At 31.6% G+C, this 23,622-nt stretch overlaps 1 protein-coding gene across 7 annotated transcripts in view; it reads left to right on the top strand.

The window, feature by feature from the left end:
* LOC143236052 (G protein-coupled receptor kinase 2-like) overlaps nt 1-23,622 on the top strand; it is an 81,601-nt gene that overhangs the window by 43,192 nt on the left and 14,787 nt on the right. For 6 of the 7 annotated variants that reach the window (XM_076474304.1, XM_076474306.1, XM_076474303.1 and 3 more), the window contains 11 exons: nt 3,420-3,532; nt 4,688-4,765; nt 11,669-11,766; nt 15,484-15,576; nt 17,574-17,778; nt 18,035-18,228; nt 18,621-18,658; nt 18,934-19,023; nt 20,903-20,991; nt 21,500-21,619; nt 22,892-23,035. In XM_076474304.1, the coding sequence (XP_076330419.1) occupies nt 3,420-3,532; nt 4,688-4,765; nt 11,669-11,766; nt 15,484-15,576; nt 17,574-17,778; nt 18,035-18,228; nt 18,621-18,658; nt 18,934-19,023; nt 20,903-20,991; nt 21,500-21,619; nt 22,892-23,035 (1,262 nt within the window). Of the gene's footprint in view, nt 1-3,419; nt 3,533-4,687; nt 4,766-11,165; nt 11,185-11,668; nt 11,767-15,483; nt 15,577-17,573; nt 17,779-18,034; nt 18,229-18,620; nt 18,659-18,933; nt 19,024-20,902; nt 20,992-21,499; nt 21,620-22,891; nt 23,036-23,622 lie in introns of those variants that run through there. The other variant, XM_076474308.1, reaches the window with a different exon arrangement.

The raw sequence follows: 23,622 nt of genomic DNA, 5'->3' as shown, positions 1-23,622 counted from the left end.
ATGGAACATTTTTGTGCAGACCTTGGGAATGTATGTTTGGTACATCCTGGAATATATATTGTATAAAGTTTGTTTTTCTCACTTGAAATATATTTTGGATGAGAAGTGGACAGAAATAATAAAAAAAAAAAAAGTTGCATTTTTTTCATAAATGGGGAAAGGTTCAAAAGTCGGACTCATTCTACATACATATATACACATATCAACTAAACACTATAAAGTATACTACTATAATTTGTCTGCTGGGTCACTAATTAGTGTTTTACCACCATAATGGGGGCTGGAGCCATCTTCAGAAGGTAAAGTTATTGAACTTGCTCTATTTCATGTCCATGGTTTTATAATTGTGTATGCAGTGTATGTTCTATATACATTATCGTTGCCATTCCTGAATGCAAAACTATGTGGCCTGAGAAGGTCAATAATGAAAGGAGTTGTTACGTTGTCTCTTGTTGCTCATTAACAAATTTGTCAAAATTCCAGCTGTCACTTGCTTATTTATTCATCTACACATCTCAGAACATATGTGTCTACTTAAGTAGTCAATCTTGAAAGCTCACTTGTCAAGGCCATGTTTTTTATGTTGTTGTTGTTACTTCTCAAATGACAAGACTGTTTTCTTTCTCATTGATGAGTGTCTTCTTTTTATGAATCCTTATTTTATCTTATAAATGAACTGACATTTACCCCATCTAGATAAAGTTAGAAGTCAGGCAGTTTGTTCTAAGTTTAAATGACTGGTTAAAAAAACAAATAAATTGAAACATTTGTGTGTGTGTGTGTCTATCATTATTATATATTCATGTAATACTCTGCTCGTATGAGAGCACTAGATTTTATTTTACCATAAGTGACAAGACTTTTCATGTGTCACCTTTTGTTTCCCTCTCTTTTTTTTCTTGCATATATAGAAATATTCCATAGAATTTAAAGTACAGAGACCACCCTCTCTTCAACATTTACATCTATCTATAAATCTATAATTCATCCACTTTAGTATTTACATTGAACCTAAAATGAATTTATTTTTCCTATCCATCTTTTATTTATCCACTTCATACACAGATACTTATTTCTCTAAACTTTGCATCTGTTCTAACCTTTTTTTATGTCTATACGGAGAGGCATGTTGATATTCTTTTGTTTTGTTTTCATTGTTATTCCAAACACTTTCAATCAACCTTCATATCCTAGTGGATTGGTGGAGTTATACTTGATCCAGTACATTCAGGTGCCTTTTTAATTTACTTGATTTAGGCATTTTGAAGAGTTTTATGGGATCAAAATATTTTATTAACCATTTCTGTATAGATCTGGTTTCAGCAGCAGCATGCTAGTGACAAGTAGTACGTTATTTACTACAAGAAAAAGTATCAATACCCAGTGATGGGAAAAGTTTTTAAAGTTAACCTATCAATTTAAATTATTTCTTGGACTTGAAAAAAATCATAGACATAGAAAATGCATAGATATAAACAGGATTTCTGTTACGTAGCAAAATGTCTAACAATGTATGCACAATAATTAATTTGTTCAATTATATGTCTGCTGTTGTAATTAGCTGTTTGAGGTCTAGCCATAGTTCATGTACAATATAGAGTAATTTGAGCTCTGTAATTTACATCAAATTGACAGCTATGTACAGTATTGCTTGAGTGACCAATATTTTCCATCTTGGATCCCATTGCTGACAATGAGATGCTCTAATTTCATGAAATTGACCAGAGAGGGGGTTGATTGATATAATTTTATAAGTTATGATAATGCCATTTCCAATTATCCTTTATTTGAGTATTGTATTTTACAATGGCTCATTTGAGATTTCATAAAATTTGACTCACAATGTCAGAATTACCAAATATCGTTTTTTGTTATAATAAATTGGATCTGGTATGGCCTGGTGGTTAGTGCTATTAATTTGCAATCTAAAATTACAAGTTTGAATTCTGAAACCATACATAAATGTTCTTTCACCTGTGAATGTGTTGTAATGAGATAGTCAATCCCATTCTCTGTTGGTAAAAGAGTTTGCTGTGGGTGACTAGCTACCTTACGTCTAGTCTATCACTTCAAAATTAGGAATAAGGTATCACAAATAGTCCTCAAGTAACTTTGCACAAAATTCAACAAATAAATAAACTGTAATTAATAGTGTAGGATAATATTTTAAGTGTTTTTGTGACTTTCTAGGACATAAAATGTATTTTACCCAATATTGCAACCAGTACTTCATTTATTTTGGTAAGAGGATGTTTTGGTTTTGACAATTACATTTTTTCCTGGTAAGGGATTTCTGTTGAAGGGATAAGAGTAACAGCTAGACTCACATTATGGTGGGGAGAAAAATTGTTTTACTCAATATATTTGTTCATAACTGTGAATAATATATTGATTGGATGGAATAAAAGTATTTGCAAGTAGGTGAAATTCATAAATAGAAGCAGATTTCATACCAAATGAAAACTTGGTACATCTATATCTTGATTGTGATTATTTTCAGTTGTCCAAATGTTTTAATGACATTAGTACAGTGCAATGTGCAGTTCAGATGCAAGTGAATTAAAATTAATTCTGAAATATACTTTCTGTCAAAACCTTCTGTTATTCTGCAGCTCCTACTCAAGTATTCTGAAAGGGAAATAAGGAGAAGCATCACTAGGTTTGTGAATTTTTTGTGTTTGAGTATGATGTCAATTATGGTTTTCCATTGTGATTTTTCAAGTCACCAACTGGAGATTTGGGACACTGTTAAATAGAATTGAGCCATGGGCCTCAAGTGCCATTGCGTAGCAATGCCATTACAAATAAGTATGTTTGAGAGTACCATAAATCTTTGGTACTTAAAGAGACTTGAAATTGTATACTAAGAGAAGATTAGTATTTAAAAATATTTTATTCTCTTCTGACAAAAGGGGAAAAATATGAAGTTCTTTGCCTGCTTAGAGAGCCTTATTTATATTAAAAGTTAACATAGGGAAGTAAAAGCAATATCTCAACTCATAAACATATTATGCTGACTCCTTTACTTAAGATAAAATGTTAACTCCCAACATCATTCTTGTAATTTTGTTATCTGGATATTTTTACAGATGAGTTAATTACATTGTATATTTTGCATTACTTTCATAAATAATGCTGTGAGTAAAATATTGTTCTTTCTCATTTATATCTGTTAACTCTCATAACTTTTGTAACAGATATAGTAGTGAGGCAACAGATTTAAGAAATCAAGTTTGTATTCCTTATTGTAAGCCTTGCTAACTTTTTGTTCATTATAATTGTACATTTCAAAAACTCGTATGAAACATAACATTTTGATGTTTTTAAATGGGGAAAAAGAGAATGCATAGAAATTATTTTTAAAAAATATTTTTCCTTGGAGCCCTGATTTCATTTTTTTTTTTTAATTTTTCTTTCAGATGTTCAGTATGGTTATGTTGTGGAACAACAGCCAATAGGACGCCTTCTTTTTAGACAGTATTGTGAAACTAAGCTTCTTTATAGTAAATGTAACAACTATTTAGATGCAGTGGTGAGTTAGTAGCCCTTATATTTAACACCTTTTTTAAATGTGAAGCCATCATCATTTTTAGACTTAACTTTGTGCAGGACTTAGGAGAAATTTTCCTTTTTGTGAATATGAAAATATGGAGAGAAATATTTTAGCACAGTAAGAAATATTAGAATCATTGGGTGTAATTGCCAATTAGCCAATGCCCTGAGTTTATGGTGACTTTTGCTTTCAAAGATTGTAAATGTGATTCACAACCAAAGATATGGTGTAGTCAGTTGTATATAATGTTACCATAAGATGGAAGAAGGAAAAAAATAAAACTTTTGACATGTATTTATTAATGCACATAAGTCTAAGATTAACAAAGATTATCATAAGTGTATTGCCTGTTTTTTTAATGTTCAAAAGTCCTTAAGTGGTTATACTATTATTAATACCAGTTGAAGACTGGAAATACTTCTATATCTTATTTTATGAATATTTTTTGTCATCTATATATATTACATTGTAGTAAAAAAATAAGTATGGTAGGTTTTAAGAACTTTGTGTTTTGATCATTAACAATGTATTCACTTGAAAGCAGAAGGATGACTTTATGTCATAAAAAATGAGAAGTTCTGATGTTCTTAAAAGGGGAAAAAAAATACACATGATTTTTTTAAAATTTATTTCTAGAGAAAAATTTTCTTTCAAACTATACTTTCATTTCTAATTTAGAAGTGGCTGCTATTCTTTCTTTAAGTTATGGAAGTCATATAGGAACCACTAATAATTCAGAATTGTTTTGAGTGACATTAATCCTAGTATTATCGATGAGATCCCTTTTTGTGAACTCATTTTTATAAACAAGTTCTACATCAATTTGCTTGCAAGTCTGTGAATATGTTTTGGAATAGGTTTCCTGATAAAATATTCATATACAAAATCAATATATCATTTAATTTTTGGTAATTTTTGTGCTAACTACTATATCAGGAAAAAAAACAAAATTATTCCATATTATGCAATACATAAACCTCAGTGATAGTGAACAATATAAAAATGTCAGTATTTTGAGGATTAACAAAAATATTTGAAATTTTAGTATATTATTATGTTATGAGTAATGTTAGGGTTTGTTTGTTTTTTTAAATTAGTACTATGTTTAAGAAACCTTTCCACTTTTGATTTCAGTCAAATTATGAAGTGACTTTAGATGAATATCGACAAGGAGTTGCTCAAGTTGTTTTCTCAAAATACCTCACTTCAGAGGTAAGCAAAATTTGTTAAAGAAGTGTTCAGAATTATGTATTTTCAGTTGAGAGTGAAGAAGTTCAAGGGTTGTGAATGTAACAGAAATTGCTGTAAAATGTTTCTATAACATTTGAAGTAAGTTGATGTTCAGTATTCATAGATGAATATTTGTCTGTATATGTGTGTACATGTTTAACACAGTATCTAAAAGATTTTATATTCCATAAAATATGCATATTCTTCTATGACTTGCCCAGTGGCTTTGGTTTATCTTCTACATATAAAACAGTAATCAAAACATAAAAAATAGCAAAATCATCATGAAAAATGTGCAACTAAAAATAAAAATAAATTAGCATTTAGCATGATAAATAATCCTAAACTAGCACCATCTGGCATTTACTACCTTGATTTGTACCACAGTCAAGAACAATACACTTCCAAGGTGTTTAACACATGCTGATAGGTCTCATGCTACACCAGTCACCATAGAGTATGCATATAATCAGTACCTACACAGTCACTGTAGTCAGCAAAGGCCATATCTCATGTAAATAACATCTTAGGTTACTGCTTTTTCAGAATTTCAGTAATTATATATCTGTGCTAGTAATGGATGAGAGTCAAGTATTTTTATACTGAATAAAACACTGTTTTAACATTCTCCCAAGGCTGTTTACTGCCAATAAATGTGATAACATGGAAAATATGCCACTGAACTTGCCTATTATTTTGTAATGTAATATAAAAAAAAACTACTTAATCATTTTCCTAGTGTGCTACCCTTGAACTCTAAGAACAAAACTTCATTTCTACTGTATTTTGTTGTCATTGATTAACAGGTAAAAATCAGAAGGTTAAATGCACTTTATATGAAAATGTAGTAGTGTGTTGCTGCAGGTGTAAATTGGTGCCATGGATGGAAATCTTAGCATCTGTATATTTGTTTCAGTATTTGACAACAAAATGTCACTTTAGATAGTGTAATGGCTGAAGAGGCATCTGAGTTTATTCTCAAGTATGGTACTTTTTATTTTATAAACATTCTACAGATCAGTTAGTTAGGGCCTGTTAACTGGAGTTTTGGAGAATATCATACGAGGGAGTGTGTGTTTCTTCAATCACTGGCTGAGTTCATCATGAAGAATGAGCCAAAACACAGAAGGTTCACAACAATATTTATTATGAAAACAGTCAAAGTAGTAAACACTGTATAAATATTCAACAACTTGTTTGTGATGAGTGTACAGAACTAATAAAAAATGAATGGAAAAACCTTTAACAGTTTTCCCTTACCAATTCAGTGTGATCCATTTTTGTAAGCTACATTAAATATCTACATAAGAAACAAACCTCAAAGTTAACTTCTGAGAAGAATCCTCACCTCTGCAGTCTGAATAGCTTGATTCCTTATGCATCTATATATGAGATTTGCTTGTCACTAGCCTTGAGTAACCTCCCACCTAAAATTAATGTTTAACATGATTTGCACTAGTGCATGATAACATTATCATTTGACAAACAGCCCTCCAACAGTAGGAGAGCAAAACATCCTCCTTGCTCAATAACTCCCGCTAAGCACTTGCATTCAAAATAACTCCATTCTTTTCCTTAGCATTGTCTCAAATGGGCATGTTTTTAAAATTATTAATTAATGACATGAAGTTTGTGATAGTTTATGAAACTTAGATTTTAATTAACATTTAAGTTTCTTTCTTTGCTAAGGAAAAATAAATCTTGCTTATCTATAATTATGATGATAACAAAATTTCATCTTGTGAAGGTGGTGATTTTATTAACGTGGGACCTACGGCTACTGCAGGCAGTCTTGTCTATAGAGGATATGACAGTAATTGTTCAATGAATTGTATATCCTCATTCATACAGGACCTCCTCTTCTCACCCATTTGGTTGACATTTCTTTTCAGTTTGAACATGACCAGGATAAAAAATGATTTTGACCAACCATTTGCTAGAAGTACTGCTTTATGAGTTGAATAAAATTCTCCCCCATCTAATTGCTTTCTTTAAATGGTTTTGCAGGTGTGCTTTTTTTCTTTCTTTTTCTCTAGTGTCTTTCAGTTCCTCTCATTCTTTATTACATGAAAGTCGTATTCCGGATTGCTTTGTTTTCTCCTCTTCACCTGATATTAAGATCAATGCAAGCTCATTTCTTGAATAAAACTGCATACCTGTACTCATGCCACATCCTCCATACTTTCTTGACTCTTGCCTTAGCTTACAGCCATTCTTCATTTCTGTTTCTTAACTCCCAGCCTCTAGAATCTCTCTTTCTTTTTTTTTTTAAACTTCCTGGTGAGGTGGACCCTTTAATGTGTATTTCACTTTCTAGTACCCAATCTTCATGTCTTCACCTCTTTCTTACCACCCTCCTACTTTTTTATTCATCTCTTCAGCTTATTTCTGAGGCAGTTCATCATATTTCTGTGGGGCTTTCTGGAAAGGTTTTTCTCTTCTTTTCACCACTTAAGCTGGTACTACTACTTCTGATCTATCTCTTCTTATTTGGTTCCTCTGCTGTTGGAATTGTTTTGTCAGTATGCTCTCCTAACTTATGTCTGTGACCTTGTTTGAGCTTCTTTTCTTTGTCTGGAAGTCTTCAGTAGTGTTCCTAATGATCTGGAAGAGTGAGCCTAGGTGGTCCAGTTGTAGTCCTTTTTGCCTTTTCTGGTTTCTCCTCATTCTGAACTGAGCCCTTCTGTTTTCGTGTCTGCTCATTCATGTCTCCCATTTCTTTTCCTGCTTCTCATTCTTCTTTCCATTCTCCCACTTCATGACATTAGGGTCATCTCATTCTCCCCTACTGAGACAGTGGTAGGCCTTCAGATTTACAACTCTAAAATCAGGGGTTTGATTCGTCTCAGTAGACACAGCAGATAGCTCAATGTGGCTTTGCTATAAGAAAACACACACTCATCTCATTTGTGACTATCATGTTGGGTCTGGCACAGTGTGTGGCCATTTGTCTCAATTTGCCAACTTTTGGTCTTAATTTTTGGCCAACAGATAGGTTTATCAGGTTCAAACCACACGCCTGTCTCCACACTTCAATTGCTTCTGTTTTCTTTTCTCTGTCCTTGTTTATCTTTTAATGTGTTGAGGTTCAGTCTTGAATCTCTTGACCAAGAACACCATTGAAAGAGTATTTATCCCTACTGTGAATATTATTTTAATCTCTTATTGGTTTCAAAGAAGACTTAGGGATTGGCATCTAGTTATTGATCTATTGTCTCTCAGCTGGTTCCTAGTTGTTATTGAATCTGAATTAATGTTTTTGTTTTTTCTACAGTGATCCTTTTCACTCAGTCTGTGGAGGACCAAGATTGATGTATTGGATGCTTTTTTACACATTTCAATTGCCTCATCATCCAGAACTTTTCTCTTTCATCTACTGGAATTGAGTCTTTTAGTTCTGTGCTCTTCACCTTGACATTACGCCTGCTTCTTATATTTTCAACTGAGCCGGGGGCATTTGTCCACCATATTCACAGATAAGGACTGAGAATTAATTACTACATGGAGGACTCCTTCTTTCACACTTTCTTCTGCAGAAACGTGCTAGTGAAGTATTCCAAGTCTTTTCTCATGCCTACCAAACAATTGGTACAACTGGAAATGTTTCTCAACTCTTTTTCTGAGTTCATCTCAGCCTTCACTACTTCATCTGTAAGCAATGGAATGTTTTGTCACCAAGATTTCTGCTTCTTGTCTATACCATCCATATAAAATTATTTTTCTCTTGGAAACTCTGGTTTCACTATAACTACTCATTTCTGTAGGTCACACACACGTCTTCTCCAGTGGATATTTTGGGACCAGTGTAACCTTTCTCAGGATTAATTCTCCTCTTTTAATGAACTTGTCTTATTAGCTCATCTGTGCTAATACCCCAGTGGGCAACCTCTTCCATTTGCTGGAACAGATCCCCATCTTTTCAAAGTTACTTCTCTGTTGGGCTGGGATGTGTCTCTGAACATTGATCTCATAGTTTGTTCTGCGTAAGGAACTTTGAATGTGGTAGAGAACCACCACTCTCATCCAGCCTGCGTTTTACCCCTCATATTTTTCATTGGGTTTGCTTTCAATAAGGTACATCCTTCATCAATGTCTTTACCATTCCTCTGAAAACATAATTCTACTTTTCTGGTTTCCAGTTTCTCATCTTTTGGCATGCAGTTGGTGCTGTAAGCTATAACTCGTCTCACTACTTTTTGTGTGCATATCCTCTTCGTCTTATCCTTTGTATTTTTGTCTTAATCTGCAACAACCCTTGTCAAATTAGTGACACCTTTTTGACCTTTTACAACTTTGGTTTCCTCTGTTTCAACAATTGGCATCTAGCTCCCCCTCTTCTCCCTTGCCCACACAGGGGATGTTGTCCCTTCATCTTCACATGTAGGATTTGTCTGGTCTCTAGCCTACAAGGTTAGATTTTTTATTTTGTGCCTTTCTTATCCCACTTCTGTTGTCCTTCAACTTTGTTTGTTAATGTTTTTTTATTCTTTCCTCTGGGCTGTTCCATTGGGGTTATTTTTTTGTTTTTTTATACATTATTTTTCAACCCTGGATTGTCAGTCTCCAATACAGCTGGTTATTTTGGTGGTTCTGTGAACTATGTTTTGCCTTTCTCATTACTGTCAAGATGTATTCTTACCTCATCCATTCCACTGTGTTCCAGTCCTTCCCTCCTTCATTAATCTACCTATTACAACTCTGATGAATAGATAGGGTCTTCATGAGGCTTTCTACTCTTTCACAGTTTTAGCAATTGGCTTCCTCTTTTTTATACCATCTTTCTCTGAAGACGTACTTCATTCTTATTTTCACTTGTGGATATTGTCAATAAAGCATGTATGCCATCAGTGGTTTGTGCACTCTCATTGTATTTACTTACTCCTCCAACAGAACAGGCTTTACTTTCTAATGCTTAAGCTGCTTGAGAAGATGATCATTCTTTCTCTTCTGTCTCACTTTCTTCTTTCTTTCATCTCTATACTTGTTCTGACTTGATTCTTTTTTTCTGTCCATTTCAGGCTATGCAGTGTTATTTGGTATAAATGTCTTATTATCCTGTCAGCTGTTTCTGCCTTTGAACCCCTCTGATTGGTGTATTCTTCCCTGAATATTGATGCTTGCAGTTTTTTTTTTCACACTTTATTTCATCAAATTTGTCATCTGTCTTATAATGGTCAGCAAAAAGGAGATGCAAAAAAATGTGATCCTTGAGGCTTGTACATGGATGAATTTGGACATGTTTGTTATCCCATTATTTTCATCATCTGGCTGTTTTCTCTCCTGTGGGATTTCAGCTCCCTCCATTTGCTATTTTGAAATGTACACACCATCTTTGAAAAGGTAAGTACATTTTCTTTTTCATCACCACTCTTCCTCTTATAGACTTCTGCAAAGTAGCTTATGTTATTTCCAAGGATATGCTTATTTCCCAAAATCCACATCAGGTCTAAGGTAACAGAAAGTGCTCAACCTATCTGCTTTGGCTGTACAAATTCCCACTGTTGAGATGAGTTATTCTGTAGGACCATGAGAGGTACCCTTGTGGTGATAAAATTACTTTTATTTCCTGATCCAGACCATACCATTCCATGGACTATCATGGAGGAAATAACTTCCCACTTCTTTCGTTTACAGTTGCTGGCTTTTACATACAGGGTTTTACACTTGCCTGTTGAACTGTCTCTAGCAAAAGGCCTTTTGGGCAGGCATTCTTTGGATCTGAACACTTTTCCAGATCTCCACAACATAAGTTTTCCCTCTCCCTTCTTTGAGTGGAGCACAGAAGGCCTTTGCCACTTACTTGTTAATTCCTAGCTGCTGGGGTGGTAGACCTTGGAAAGTTTCTCACTGACTGTGTACAGCATAGTGTCATGGAAGTAAGGTGGTGGTAGTAGCACTGTCTTTGTAATGCAACTCACCTCTCAAACAGCTTGTGTGCATTCTTCCTTAAACAGGATGAATTTGTCAAACCCATCTTTATCTGTCTAGTCAATTCAACATCAGACACAAGAAAGGATTTGGTACAGCAGAATTCTTAATAAAATATGGAAATGATGTAATTTTGCAAAATAGGAGGCTGTTAGTATTCTTTGCAGGAATAGAAAAATTCTCACATTAGGATTGTTAGGCCAAAATAGCAAAGACTCAAACCTACACCCAAGTCAATCAAGAGAGGAATGCCCTCATTATGAAAGTGATGGGTGGGTTATCAAACCCAAAAACATCATATCAGTAGAGGTAAACACATTTTGTATTACCATTAAAAATATAATGTTCAAGAATTTGATACTGACAAAGGATCTCAAACTTCTAGCCAAATCTTTAAATTAATTACTGTTTGCAGGGGAAAAAAATGGCAGAGGAACCTGGTTACACAGTGACCCTGTTTGAACACTTATCTGGTATGTTCTGCAGTGTAGATCCATTGGACCTGTTTTAACTTTGGTTGCTTAAATTTTATCTGTGCAGATAGCCCTCATTTTATCTTTTAAGCTAATGTTTGTGTATAGTAGTGTCTATGGAAAATTATCAGTATGTGGTCTAGGATTGTCCTCACTATCCCTTGCAGAATCATATTATACTGAAAACTGTTAGACAGTAGTGTAGTCAATGTTGGAGGAAATATGTTTAAAGGCAGAGCATTATCAAGTGTAATATGATTTGTGTAAAACTTAAATATCCATTAATGGACAGCATGTGTATGTTTGTACTTTTGATTAATTCAAACAACTGTAGTAACATTAGCTTATCTTAGTGTTTGTAGAGAAGTATAATATTTTAGTGCAATAATCAGCATGTTTGTTCTTGCAGTTTGTATGAAAATTATTTGTTAGGCATTTTAGGTTATATATTTTCATAAAGATTATTTTGTGATATTTGTTCCAGTCCAGTGATTATGTGGAGATAGCTAATGAAGACCTAATACAAAGGTGCAAGGCAAACCTTCAAACAGCTAATAAAGAAATATTTTTTGAATGTACAAGGTACTGTACTTAAACATTTTGATTGAAGCTGTACATTTCACAATAATGAAAGTCTTCAGTGTTTTTAGTTATATAACTGTTTAAAGAAAATGCTAGAATAATTTGTTTTATTCAGTATTCAGGTTAAGATAACAAGAGGTGTATTTTGTATTGCTAACCATTAAAAAGGATTTTGATTAATAAGAATGAAAGTAATTACAATTTTTGAAATTTAAATAACTTATTTTAGGAAGTGCAAAACAAATGTTGTTTATAGTGTGTTTTTAGAAGGGAAAAGATAATAAACAATTGTTTTTTTCTTCACACAAGTTTTATCATAATTTTAAACTTTAAGTAAAGAGCCCACTGAACTGAACTTTTACAACAGGCAAATTCCGATTTTAATTATTACAAGATTGGTTCATACTATTGAATTAGCATCAGGTAAGAGTTACAATTAAACTTTTAAAGTCCTTGGAATTTTTACATTAATTTATTTTGTATGTATTTTAATACAATGTAAATATATGGAGCCTGATATCAAATAATCAGATTGTTAGCTGTGAGTATCATTAGGAAGTTTCAGATGTTTGACTGTTGTTAATTTGTAGTTATCAATTCTGCACAGATTGAAAAATAGAAAATAATAAAATGTATTTTTTGTTATTGTTGTTTATAACACATTTGGAGAGTTATATGTTATTACATTCACTGTGTAGTATTGGCTAACAGTACTAATAAAAATGAAATAGAAACCCTATAACCCAAGCACTTTCAAAAGGTGGACCTTTCTTTTTCAGGGGCAAAGTGAGAGTGACAGTGTGATTGAACAAGTGATATATATCATGAGGATGTTTAGCTACAAACCATAGAGTTCTTTTTCAGAAGGAAACAATGGAAACTTCAGGAAATATCTATTTTAGATGACTGTCAAGCTGTAGTAAATGTTAAATGTTTTTTCAATATTCATGAAACATTTCTGAGTTTAAACTGATAGGTAATAACAAGAGAGGAGTTTTATTTGAAAGTTTAGTATTACTTTGATTCAGGATGTTTTCTGCCAAATGTTGTTAACCTTCTCAACTTGCTTGTCAATTTTGACATCTTTATATCCTCTCTGTAACATGGTTTGTTTTAGATCCTTAGTGTGTTTTCTGTAGTCTGTTTCATCTGAACATATTTTCTTTATTGTAAGAGCTTGACTGTAGGTGATATTTCATTTAGTATGAGAGGGGTGACAGCTTTTATAGTAAAAATACTGTGGTCTGTCTGTAGGCTTTTTTGTACAAGTCAGTTCGTAAAGTTCTATTTTTTAGAAAAACTGTGACATCAAGGAACTATTCTGTGTAGGTGAATAATCACAAGTAAACATGATTGTTTTGTAAAAGGACTTTGCATGTGCAATAAATTTTTTTAAGTGATTCAAGATTGGCTGTTCAAATGAAAAATGTCTCCTATGTAACATTTCAATATAACCCTTAAAAATGTCGGCATAATTGGGAGCCATTTTGGTACCTGTTGTAGTACCATTAACCTGAATGTAGTGCTCCTTATTAAATTCGAAGTAGTTCAGAGTTGGAACTAGGCTGGCAAGATCAGTTATTGTTTGAGATTCTGATATGTTAGAGAGGTTTAATGCAGACTTTAGAGTTTCTAGTCCATCATGTGGGATGTTGGAGTAAGGGGAAGAAATATCCATCATGCAAAGAAGACTATTTGGTGGTAACTGTTTCTCAGTATTAATATCTTCTATGATGTTGAAAAAGTGGGTTTTATTCATAGAGGGGAGGGTACAGGGAATACATTTTATGTGTTGGTCAACCAAAGCAGACAACTTTTCAGTAGCCATGTTTATATTAGAAATTATGGGTTGGCCAGGGTTGTTTGGTTTGTACACTTTGGGTAAAAGATAAAATTTACCAGGAACAGCTTGTTTGGGTATCAAACACTGAAAGGTTTCTTTGTTAATTTTATTCTTTTTGAGGAGTTATTTAAACTTATCAGTTATGGTTTCAATAAACTGAGTTGTAGGATCGTGTGAGAGTTTTTTATTGAAATTAATGTCCTCTAGTTGCTGGTTGGCTTCTGTGATACATAGTCACCTTTGTTAAGAATAACAATAGCTCCATCCTTGACTGGTGGCTCTACTATGATGTTGTTTGGTTTAAGATTGTTCAAAGCATTTTTTTTTCATTTTGGTTAATGTTATTGGGACATTGTTTGGAAAATTTTAAGATCTGTATTATATCAATTTCTACAGCTTTAATGTAGCTCTCAGAAGTGGTTTTCTGTTTGGTGGAGATGTCCATAAAGACTTTTCTTTAAATTTAGGTGTATGTTGATTTTTAGTTGGGTAGGGTGTGTTGCTAAAAAATTGTGAAGTCTTAATTTTCTAGAAAATTCATAAAGGTCCGAGAGAAGTTCAGGTTCAATATAGAGAAGCAGAACTCTAAAAGCTATCCTTGTTCACACAAAAATAAATTGCATCCCACCCAAAAATGGTTGTTGTCCATGCAATAAAGCCTGTTGTCAAACCTCCAAATTCATAAATACCACTGACTCATTTTCTGTCAAGAACAATAAAAAAAATTTCAAATATCTAAAGAAATCACTTGTGAAACAAAAATCACCATTTATCTTGTACAGTGTAAAAAAATGCAATCATCAGTATATAGGACATGCACAAACAACTCTTGGAGAACATTTTAACAATCATAAATCTTCTGTTAACACCAAAAAAGGATCTTCCTGTTGCTCAGTGCTTCAACCAGTTAATGAGGTTACTCTTGCTGGCATTGAAACAGGACTCAAAACTAAAGCAGATAGAGAAATAAAAGAAGCATATTGGATTACCAAGCTAAACACTGTTCAACCTTTTAGAATAAATCTACATCCAGGAATCAGTGATCTCCAGTCATTAGTTTCATCTCTGTCAGAAGAAGAAAAAAACGTAATTTTTCACTTATGTTTCATGAAATATTAAAGCTGATTTTTTAAAATTGATTAATATAACATATCTTTTTCAATCACTCTCCAGGTGTTGTGTATATTTTATTTTACTTAAACACCTAAGCATATTTTTGTTTTAGAAATACACATACATTTAGCCATTTTAAAATTAAAATATCACTAATACCTTTTCACACACACTCTTGCCATTGGCTACATTGCACTGGAAATGATATTCTCATGACAGTACACAGCCTAAGACACAATTCCCAGAAAACCAGATGACTCCCAGGATGTTACTAAACACTCTATGATATATATCACTCGTTCAGTCACACTGCCACTCTCAATTTGCCCCTGAAGAAGAAAGGTCCATCTTTCAAAAGCACTTGGGTTGTATGGCTTCTTTCATTTTTATCAAGACTTAGACCTATGTGTTTTTAGAACATCATGCTAACAGTACTAAATGTGTGTGGGCTTAATTGTGTTAGCTAATTTTCATGAAAAAAGAAAAGCAGACTAATAAGTCAGTGAAAAAAATTAATTAAAACAGAGTATGTTCAGATAAATCCAAGTACAATGTAAAATTACATTCTTCTTTATTTATGATCTTTGTAAAATTCATAATCTTATAACTGTGTTTATTACTTTTGAGTCAGATTTTGTTTAGAGCTTTATATTTAGGATTAGAACCATTGTAATGAACCATAGTAAGTTCTGAAGATTGGATTTAGTTAATTCACACCTGTATTAAAAGTATTCACAGCTACCAAATATTCATATTTTTAGAGCAGTGAAAGACTTTTTAGCTGGAGCACCCTTTCATGAGTTTGAAAATAGCATGTATTTTCATCGATATCTTCAATGGAAATGGTTAGAAAGGTCAGTAAAATATTTAATTTAAAGAATTTGCCATAACCTTAGTGTATTATTGCATTAGAACCATAAATACAGGTAAAGCTGTTTATATGTAGTTTTAACATACACATTCACAAGGCTAAGCATCTAATTAAATAATATTGAAGGTTTAATTAACATTTTAGTAATCTGTTACATAAACATCTAATACAAGGCAGAAGAAGTACATGACCTCCAACTTTTTGCAATTGGTTTACATACTAAACTTAATAATTATATTAGATTGATTTAGTTTGTTGTTGTTTTTTCTCCTCCTTTACTTCCATTTTCTAACAAAGTTAGGCACTCATAATCTACTATATTGTAAACAGTTTTTGGTTCTATAACACTGACATGTTTAGAGAAAGGTGAGTTTGATTGCTATTGATTCTATTACAATGACATTGTTGAGGCAAAGTGAGGTTGATTTTTATTGATTTTATAACATTGACATTTTGGAGACAAGATGAGGTTGATTTTGATTTATAGTTTTTACCGAACCACTTCCAAGACAAAACAAATTGCTGAAAATTAAAAACACACTTTAGTAGTAAAATTTAAATATAAAATTTCAGATGTTTAGAATAGTTTTCAGTCTGTTATTAAAACTATCTTGTATTAGAGTACTTAATATTAAGTTTCTCCAAGCATTCAGATTTTGTCTGTTATGCACAGTTTACAATTACAACATAAAATAATTAAATATTAAGTCATTTTCGAGATATTTCTAATAAAAGCTCTGTTTTTCAGTGGGTAACATTTAAAGATTCAATCAGAAAGAAAGGAGGCATTTCAAAAGAAAATTTGAATCATTTCACAACCAACCAAGCCATCTCTGCTTTATTGTTTTTCAACAAGCTAATAATTTATTACATTTTCTTCATCTTGCTCAATATTTAGTGTTCAGAATATATTTAAACAAAAGCACAAACATTCTTATTATTATTATTATCTTTTCATGTATCAATAGTATTTATAAGAAAGACATGGGGGAGGATGTAGTATACCAGAAGGGTGGTCAACTCTCTCTATCAACAGCTTCATAGCACTATGCTATTTTCAACTACCATTAAACCCATTTTCATAGTTTCATCTGGTTGGAGGTACTTCTTTCACTTCAAGTCACTTAGTGTGACCAACTTCCCTCCTTGTCAAAAAAATTAACACTTTCATGTCAGTGGGAGTCATAATGTAAGGAGAATTTTAAAAATCCTGATGTCTGAGCTGGGGAAGAGATGTTGAGGGAAGACCAAACTCTCTAATAGGCTACCCCACTACCTTCCTTGTGGACACATGCCCCTGTTTTCTATTAGCTTGCAAATTTCATGCAGAAATTTGCAAGGTCTTTTATCAAATAAAATTTATAGCCTTTAATAATAAGTTAATCAAAAATTGTTTCTGTATATACATGTGTAAATACAGCTGAATATTACTTATATCACAAAAAAATCTTAAGTATTGTACCTATTTATGTGAAAGTTGGATCTATTCCAATCCACTGCTGGAAAAGTTGTTGAAAGGTTCAACCACATATTCAGGAAAAATCTATAATGAAAAAGAGGTACTCAGTATAAAACACACTGACTATTAAACATAATTGCCCTAAACATTGTTTTCAAATATATTTATATTGATACAAGAGTTTTGACCACGAATAATTCTTAGATATGATTGGAATTTTCTTTTTGAATTTTATATTGGAAGTATAATTGCAATTTGGCCCTTTAAAAAGAACTTTGTGAGTGTCTGTAAATAATAAAAGCTAATTATTAAGCAACAAAACAAAATTGGATACAATTTTTAAAGGTAGGTTTTTGTTAGGTATGCCTTTTTTCTTGTTTTTTTGGCATTACAAATTTATTTTAATCAATACATTCAACAAAAAATAACATTAGGAAATTCATAAATATGACAGTATATTTTTAATTAGCGTATTCAGATTTGTATTATAGACACTGTTTTTTGGTATTTTATTTCTGCAGCCAACCAGTGACAGGGAAAACTTTTAGAATGTATAGAGTTTTAGGGAAAGGTGGGTTTGGAGAAGTATGTGCATGTCAGGTGAGGGCAACAGGGAAAATGTATGCATGTAAAAAGTTAGAAAAAAAACGGCTCAAGAAGAGGAAAGGAGAGTCTATGGTTCTTACAGAAAAACAGGTTCTTCAGAAGGTCAACTCTAAGTTTGTGGTAAGTCACTTTTTTGTATTAAGTGTATTTTACTTTTATGACATTATGATAAATTTATGTTACTGTTTCTTCTATAATATGGGCAGTAGCATGATTAATAGTAATAACTGACTGCTTATGGTATGAGAAGATAGATAACCCTGTCATTTGCATTTACCACATAAATATCTTTTACTGATTTTCTTGTTGAACATGTTATTTGGGAGAAAACTTGAAGAGCATTTTTCTAATTGTTTAATAACTTTTATTGCCACAGGTGAGCTTGGCCTATGCATATGAAACAAAAGATGCCTTGTGTCTTGTGTTAACCATAATGAATGGGGGAGACCTCAAGTTCCATATTTATAACATGGGTAGAGAGCCAGGATTTCCCATAGATAGGGCAAGGTTTTACGCTGCTGAAATAACTCAAGGGCTAGAACACTTGCATGTTCTAGGTATTGTTTATAGGTAAGCTAGTATTGTTAATGTGTAAAATAGTATTCAGTGTTCCAAATACCAGCATTCAAAGTTTATGTCCATATTGGCATAAAAACAATATTTAAGCATCTAAATAGGTTTTATCATTGGGCATCTCCTTGCTGACATGACTTTTTATAAGTTGATTTTGTAATTACATCCAGACTGTGGTGATTCTTGTAGTGTTTTTTGTAGTGGTTATTTTACTATATCAACTGATTATTAAATGGTAATTATAATACTACTTTTGCTAGTTTTCAGTTGCAATGGTATATTCCTTTAGGCTTTGTCACACTAACTTTGTTTTTTAAAATAAATTATTCATAAGTAATTTTATTATCTGGTGTAGTTCCCTATTTTTGTTTTGTTTTTTATCTTTTCAGGGACTTAAAACCAGAAAATATTCTACTAGATGATCATGGTATGTGAACAGGTTTATATTTTGTAATTCAAATTAGCATATTTTGCTATATAAAAATAAAGTGTATTGAATATTGTATCAGAAAAGGACAGTTTGCATAACAGAAAAGTTAACTTTTAATAATTTTCTGAAAGTATCAGACTTGTAGTTATGAAAAGGTATTTTTAATTCTTCTTAAGAGTTACTGTATGCAGTTGTTATTAAACTGAGGATGCTTGATCTTTTAGGCTTCAATATTTATATTATTATTTGTACATATTTATCTTTTAATTAAGGTCATGTAAGGATATCTGATCTTGGTCTAGCTATAGAAATTCCAGAAGGAGAAACAGTTAAAGGCAGAGTTGGTACTGTTGGCTATATGGGTAAGTTTGTAAGACAGTAATTTATAAATTATTCCCTGTGACACAAGGTTGATACAAAAGATTAGATATAGTGTTGTGAAGTATGTTAAAGAGAATGTAAGCATTTTCTTTTGAAGTGAAAGGTTATCATGGAAGATTTCAATTTATGGCATGAAGTGGAGTATTCATGAAGGAAATTAACATGTAACTTTTAAACAAGAACTTGCAATGTTTGGTGCTTTTGAGTTGTCAGGTTTATGTAGTAGGTTTTATGATTGTCAAGTTTAAAATGTTAGATTGACAGAAAGGTTTGTTGCAATAAATTGTATTAGCTGATAAGCTTTGGGTTGACAATGGGAATATAAAATATATTTACAGAGAAAGTTTGATACTATAAGGTTTTGAATTGAAAAAGGAAATTTGTATTATGAATTGTTGGATTGACATAGATGGTTTGTACGTTAGGATTGAATTAACAGAGCTGTGTTTGATGCTGTAAAGCAATTAGTTGACAGAGTTTTGGTACTGAAATATATAATTGAAAAGAAACTCTGTGGTTTGAAGAAAAAACTTGATTTAAAAATTCTGAATCTGTAATATCATAAAATTTGAGGTGGATAGTAGACATAAAATTTAATTTTTATAGGAAAAATAAAATTGAAATGGAGAGTTAACAAAATTTATCTTTATTTTCACGGCAAAAAAATTGAAGTTAGTGTGTTTGAGTTTGTCAAATACTTCATGTTAGGTATATAAATAATTTATGGCTGGCGAAAAGCATGTTTGTGATATTTTCTAGGTGGTGCAAAATTGCTCTCATAGAAGTTTTGAAAAAAAATTTAACTTCAAAAACAGATTCAGTTTCTGTAGTTTTTATTTGAAAAAATGATGGAAGCTTTTAACTTCTTTTTTTTCCAGTTTAAATTTTTAAAAATTTGAATATTGTAGAGGATACATATGCAAAAAAATAATAGTGTGATATGTATATGTACATATGTGGCTGTTCCTGAAAAACCATAGTTTGTAAAAGTAACACAACTATGGCATGGTTGAAGTTTTTTAAATATATTTTAATGCCATCTCATTGTGCCACAAGGTTTCTGTGCAGGGCCCCTTACATTCTTTTTCCCTACCCCACCCACTGATACTGGCTGAGAGTGGATTTTCAGCTTAAAAATGTCATTTAACTCATCTGTTCTTTTAAATTGATAAATTGTCACATTTTCTTCAAATAATTTCAATAAAGTGTTCCTAATGAACTTATAAGATGCCACATACATAAATATAATTAAAGCACATCATTTCAATGGACCAATCGAGAAACAAGTCGGAGCATTTTACAAACACAACGTAATCACTGGAGATTATAGTTTCCATGTTGCTATGGAATGAAAATCTGTGATGTAAAGTAGCACATGATTGTTTCCAATAAATATGTGAATAGTTAATTCTTCTCAACATTTCTAAGTCTCTCCTTTAACAATAAAAATTATTGGGTATAATGTCATTCATTGTTGGTGACTGAAAAAAACAAACTAGCAAAATAGTATATATGATTCTTCTCTGACACTAGTGGAGTGGTTCCCAACAAAACAGAAGCACTGCAGTTGATAATCTCTGAAATTCACATAAATGTTTGTCCTGCATGGTGACCTGTGAAGAGAGGAGATGATTCTAGTAGTCCATTGCAACATACTACTTTGATCTTAAATTTTGTGAGCAATAAATGCCTGCCACTGTTACTTCAGCATCATTTTGAGTTCTTACGTTTATTATTACTCATTTTCATTTTTTAAAGTTAGGTAGATGGTGTATATAAAAATACAAGGGTAACTAAGTAGGTTTATATATTCAATTTCTAAATTGTAAAATAATTATTTTCATTTTGTATTTGTGACAGCTCCAGAAGTAATAGAGAATGAGAAATATACCTATAGCCCTGACTGGTTCAGTTTAGGTTGTCTTGTTTATGAAATGATTGAAGGAAGGGTGAGAACTGCTTCTTTAGCTTTGATTAAAATATTGTTAAGAATTTATGTTTAAAATTTTTTTTAATGAAAAGAAGCTCAGTTTAATGAAATGTTTTGCATTTAATAAAAAAAACTACATTTTTTTCAAAAGAAAATTTTATAATTATCTAATAACATCAGAATAAATGTGATACTTGGATTGTATTAAGTTATGGTAAAAGGCTTTTAAGTTTTGAAATATCTATATACATTGTTAGATTATATTAATGCATCACAGCTCTTAATTGTTCACTCATTTCATCTTTGTCTTTTAGATTTTATTAGAAGGCTATGGTATAATTTCTTTATTTTGTGCAAATTTTAATTTAAGTGAAATTTAAAGAAAATCAGAGGTGTATGAACAAAGTACGATGAATTATTTTCAGAATTTATGGTAAAAATTCTCAAATATAAACAAGTACATGTAACAAACTTGTATGTTGCTTTATAGTCTTTAATTAGGGTAACTAAAGTTTAGTTATTCCTAGGCACCATTTCGAGCAAGAAAAGAAAAAGTTAAACGGGAAGAGGTGGAGAGGAGAGTAATAGAGGATACTGAAAAATATTGTAGCAAATTTAATGAAGAAGCTAAAGCTCTCTGTCAAGCTGTATGTTCATTATATATTTTGTATGTTAGAGCAAACTTCTAAACTGTAGAATAAAAAACATTATAATTCCACTACAGTTTTTTTTATTATGGTTTAAAAATAGTATAATCCTGATGTTTAGCAGTGCTTATAACACCAGATAAAGGTTTTTATGTTATTGGAACTTAATACTGATTAGATATTGTATTGATTATTTTATTTCTTGCCTGTTCAGATAAGATGTATTGCAAGTACCTCATTTAAATTTTTCATGTAATAACAATTTAGATTTAAATTCTTTAAAATGTATATACCATCTTAGAATGTCATGTCCTTTTTGTGTGGGGTATAAGTATATTTAAGTGTTTCTGCAGTCATTATATACATCATAATATAATGTTTCTCAGTGCAGAAACTAATTGTAAAGTGTGGTCAGTCAGCTAGCTAAACTATACTTGTATGTCACTAGAGCTCAGTTTTTCTTTGCCCAATTGTTGCCATACAACAAAGTTTCTATAATTGAAGAGTAAATGCATTGCAAGTTTGAAGGTGATTAGACAGACTAAAGAAGTGTTTTAGAAACAATTATGTGACCTTAACCCAAAAGATTGTTTGTTGATGATTGTCTTTTTTATGCTGAACTTTCTACTTTTTATTTCGTACACAAAACTTCTCTTAGATTTTAAAAGCAAATATGAATAATCAATATTCACTAGTTTTCCCATGTAAAAAACAAATTCCACATATAAAACTGAAAGAGGAGTGTCTGTTTTGGTAAGTTTGTCAAAATATACACACAAAGCAAATTCCAAATATATATTTGGATAAGGTGAACTTCAAGTCTGTCATATTAGCTTAAATTAGTTGCTATTTTATACACAAGTTTGCTTATCCTATACATAATGTTTTTGTAAACTGTAAATAGATGTGAAAGCCATAGAATGGTAGATATAATTGAATTATAAGTCCTTCAATGAAAGTTTTTGGAGCATTTTATGACAGCCAAATACAAAAATAAGTATAGAAATGTTTAAGTCATACGTTAGGTGCAGTAATTACAAAAAGAAACAAATTTGGTTCATGTAATGCAGGAATCATTTACTGTTGTCATAATGTTAAGATCAGTTTTTAAAAAGGATTTTTTATGTTAGCAACTTTATAATTTAAACTATTCCAAAAGTATGTACTTGTAGAGCTGTATAATTAAAGTGTCAATATTTTTGTTTTTATATCTATACCAAAACTGATATTTTAATGCTATTTTACTATTGACCTAGAATCTTTACTTCACAGCTGTTGAAAAAAAAACCCAAAGAGAGATTGGGTTGTAAAAGTGGACGATATGGTGCCCAAGAAGTGAAACAGCATCAGTTCTTTCAGTACATTAATTGGAAAAGGCTTGAAGCTGGAATGCTTGACCCACCATTTTTACCTGACGTGAGAATCTTGTGTTCTGTCTCTGTTGTAGTAAAACTAATGAGTATTCATATTTCATTGTAAGCCTTTTAATTAATTAACTTTGTTTCGTTAGTCAGTTATCCATGTCATATAAAAAAACGAATATAATTTGAATTATACATCCTTTAATAATGCTCCAAAAATCTTGTAGAAAATCTTTAAATGTTAGTACTTTGGTTTTCAATATTTGAATGTTTCAGATGTTTTAAAACTTCATTATTTTAATGTGCATGCCATGTAATTGTAATATTAAGTTTGTGATTCCTAATATGCATATTGATTCTTACTTTTTCACATAATATTAAACACACAAAACTCAGATATAAAAAATAAAAGCGACTTTTCAGAAGCTGTTCTTTACATCCTAAGTAACGTCATTTATTTATTTTGTTTTTAACCTGTCGTCAACAATTTGGACACAACAGGAAAAAACTTAAGTGATTTAATAAACACTGGATGGTAAAAATGTACCTGCTACAAGCTGAATATTAAGTTAATATAAAATACATTATGTAACACACAAGGCATAAAAGTTCTTAGTGTAACTTGTATTAATGACATCAGAA

Source organism: Tachypleus tridentatus, chromosome 13, assembly GCF_004210375.1.
Source record: "Tachypleus tridentatus isolate NWPU-2018 chromosome 13, ASM421037v1, whole genome shotgun sequence".
Taxonomy (NCBI): domain Eukaryota; kingdom Metazoa; phylum Arthropoda; class Merostomata; order Xiphosura; family Limulidae; genus Tachypleus; species Tachypleus tridentatus.
Note: the sequence above shows the minus strand (reverse complement) of the source record. Positions and strands in the feature narration are given on the sequence as shown.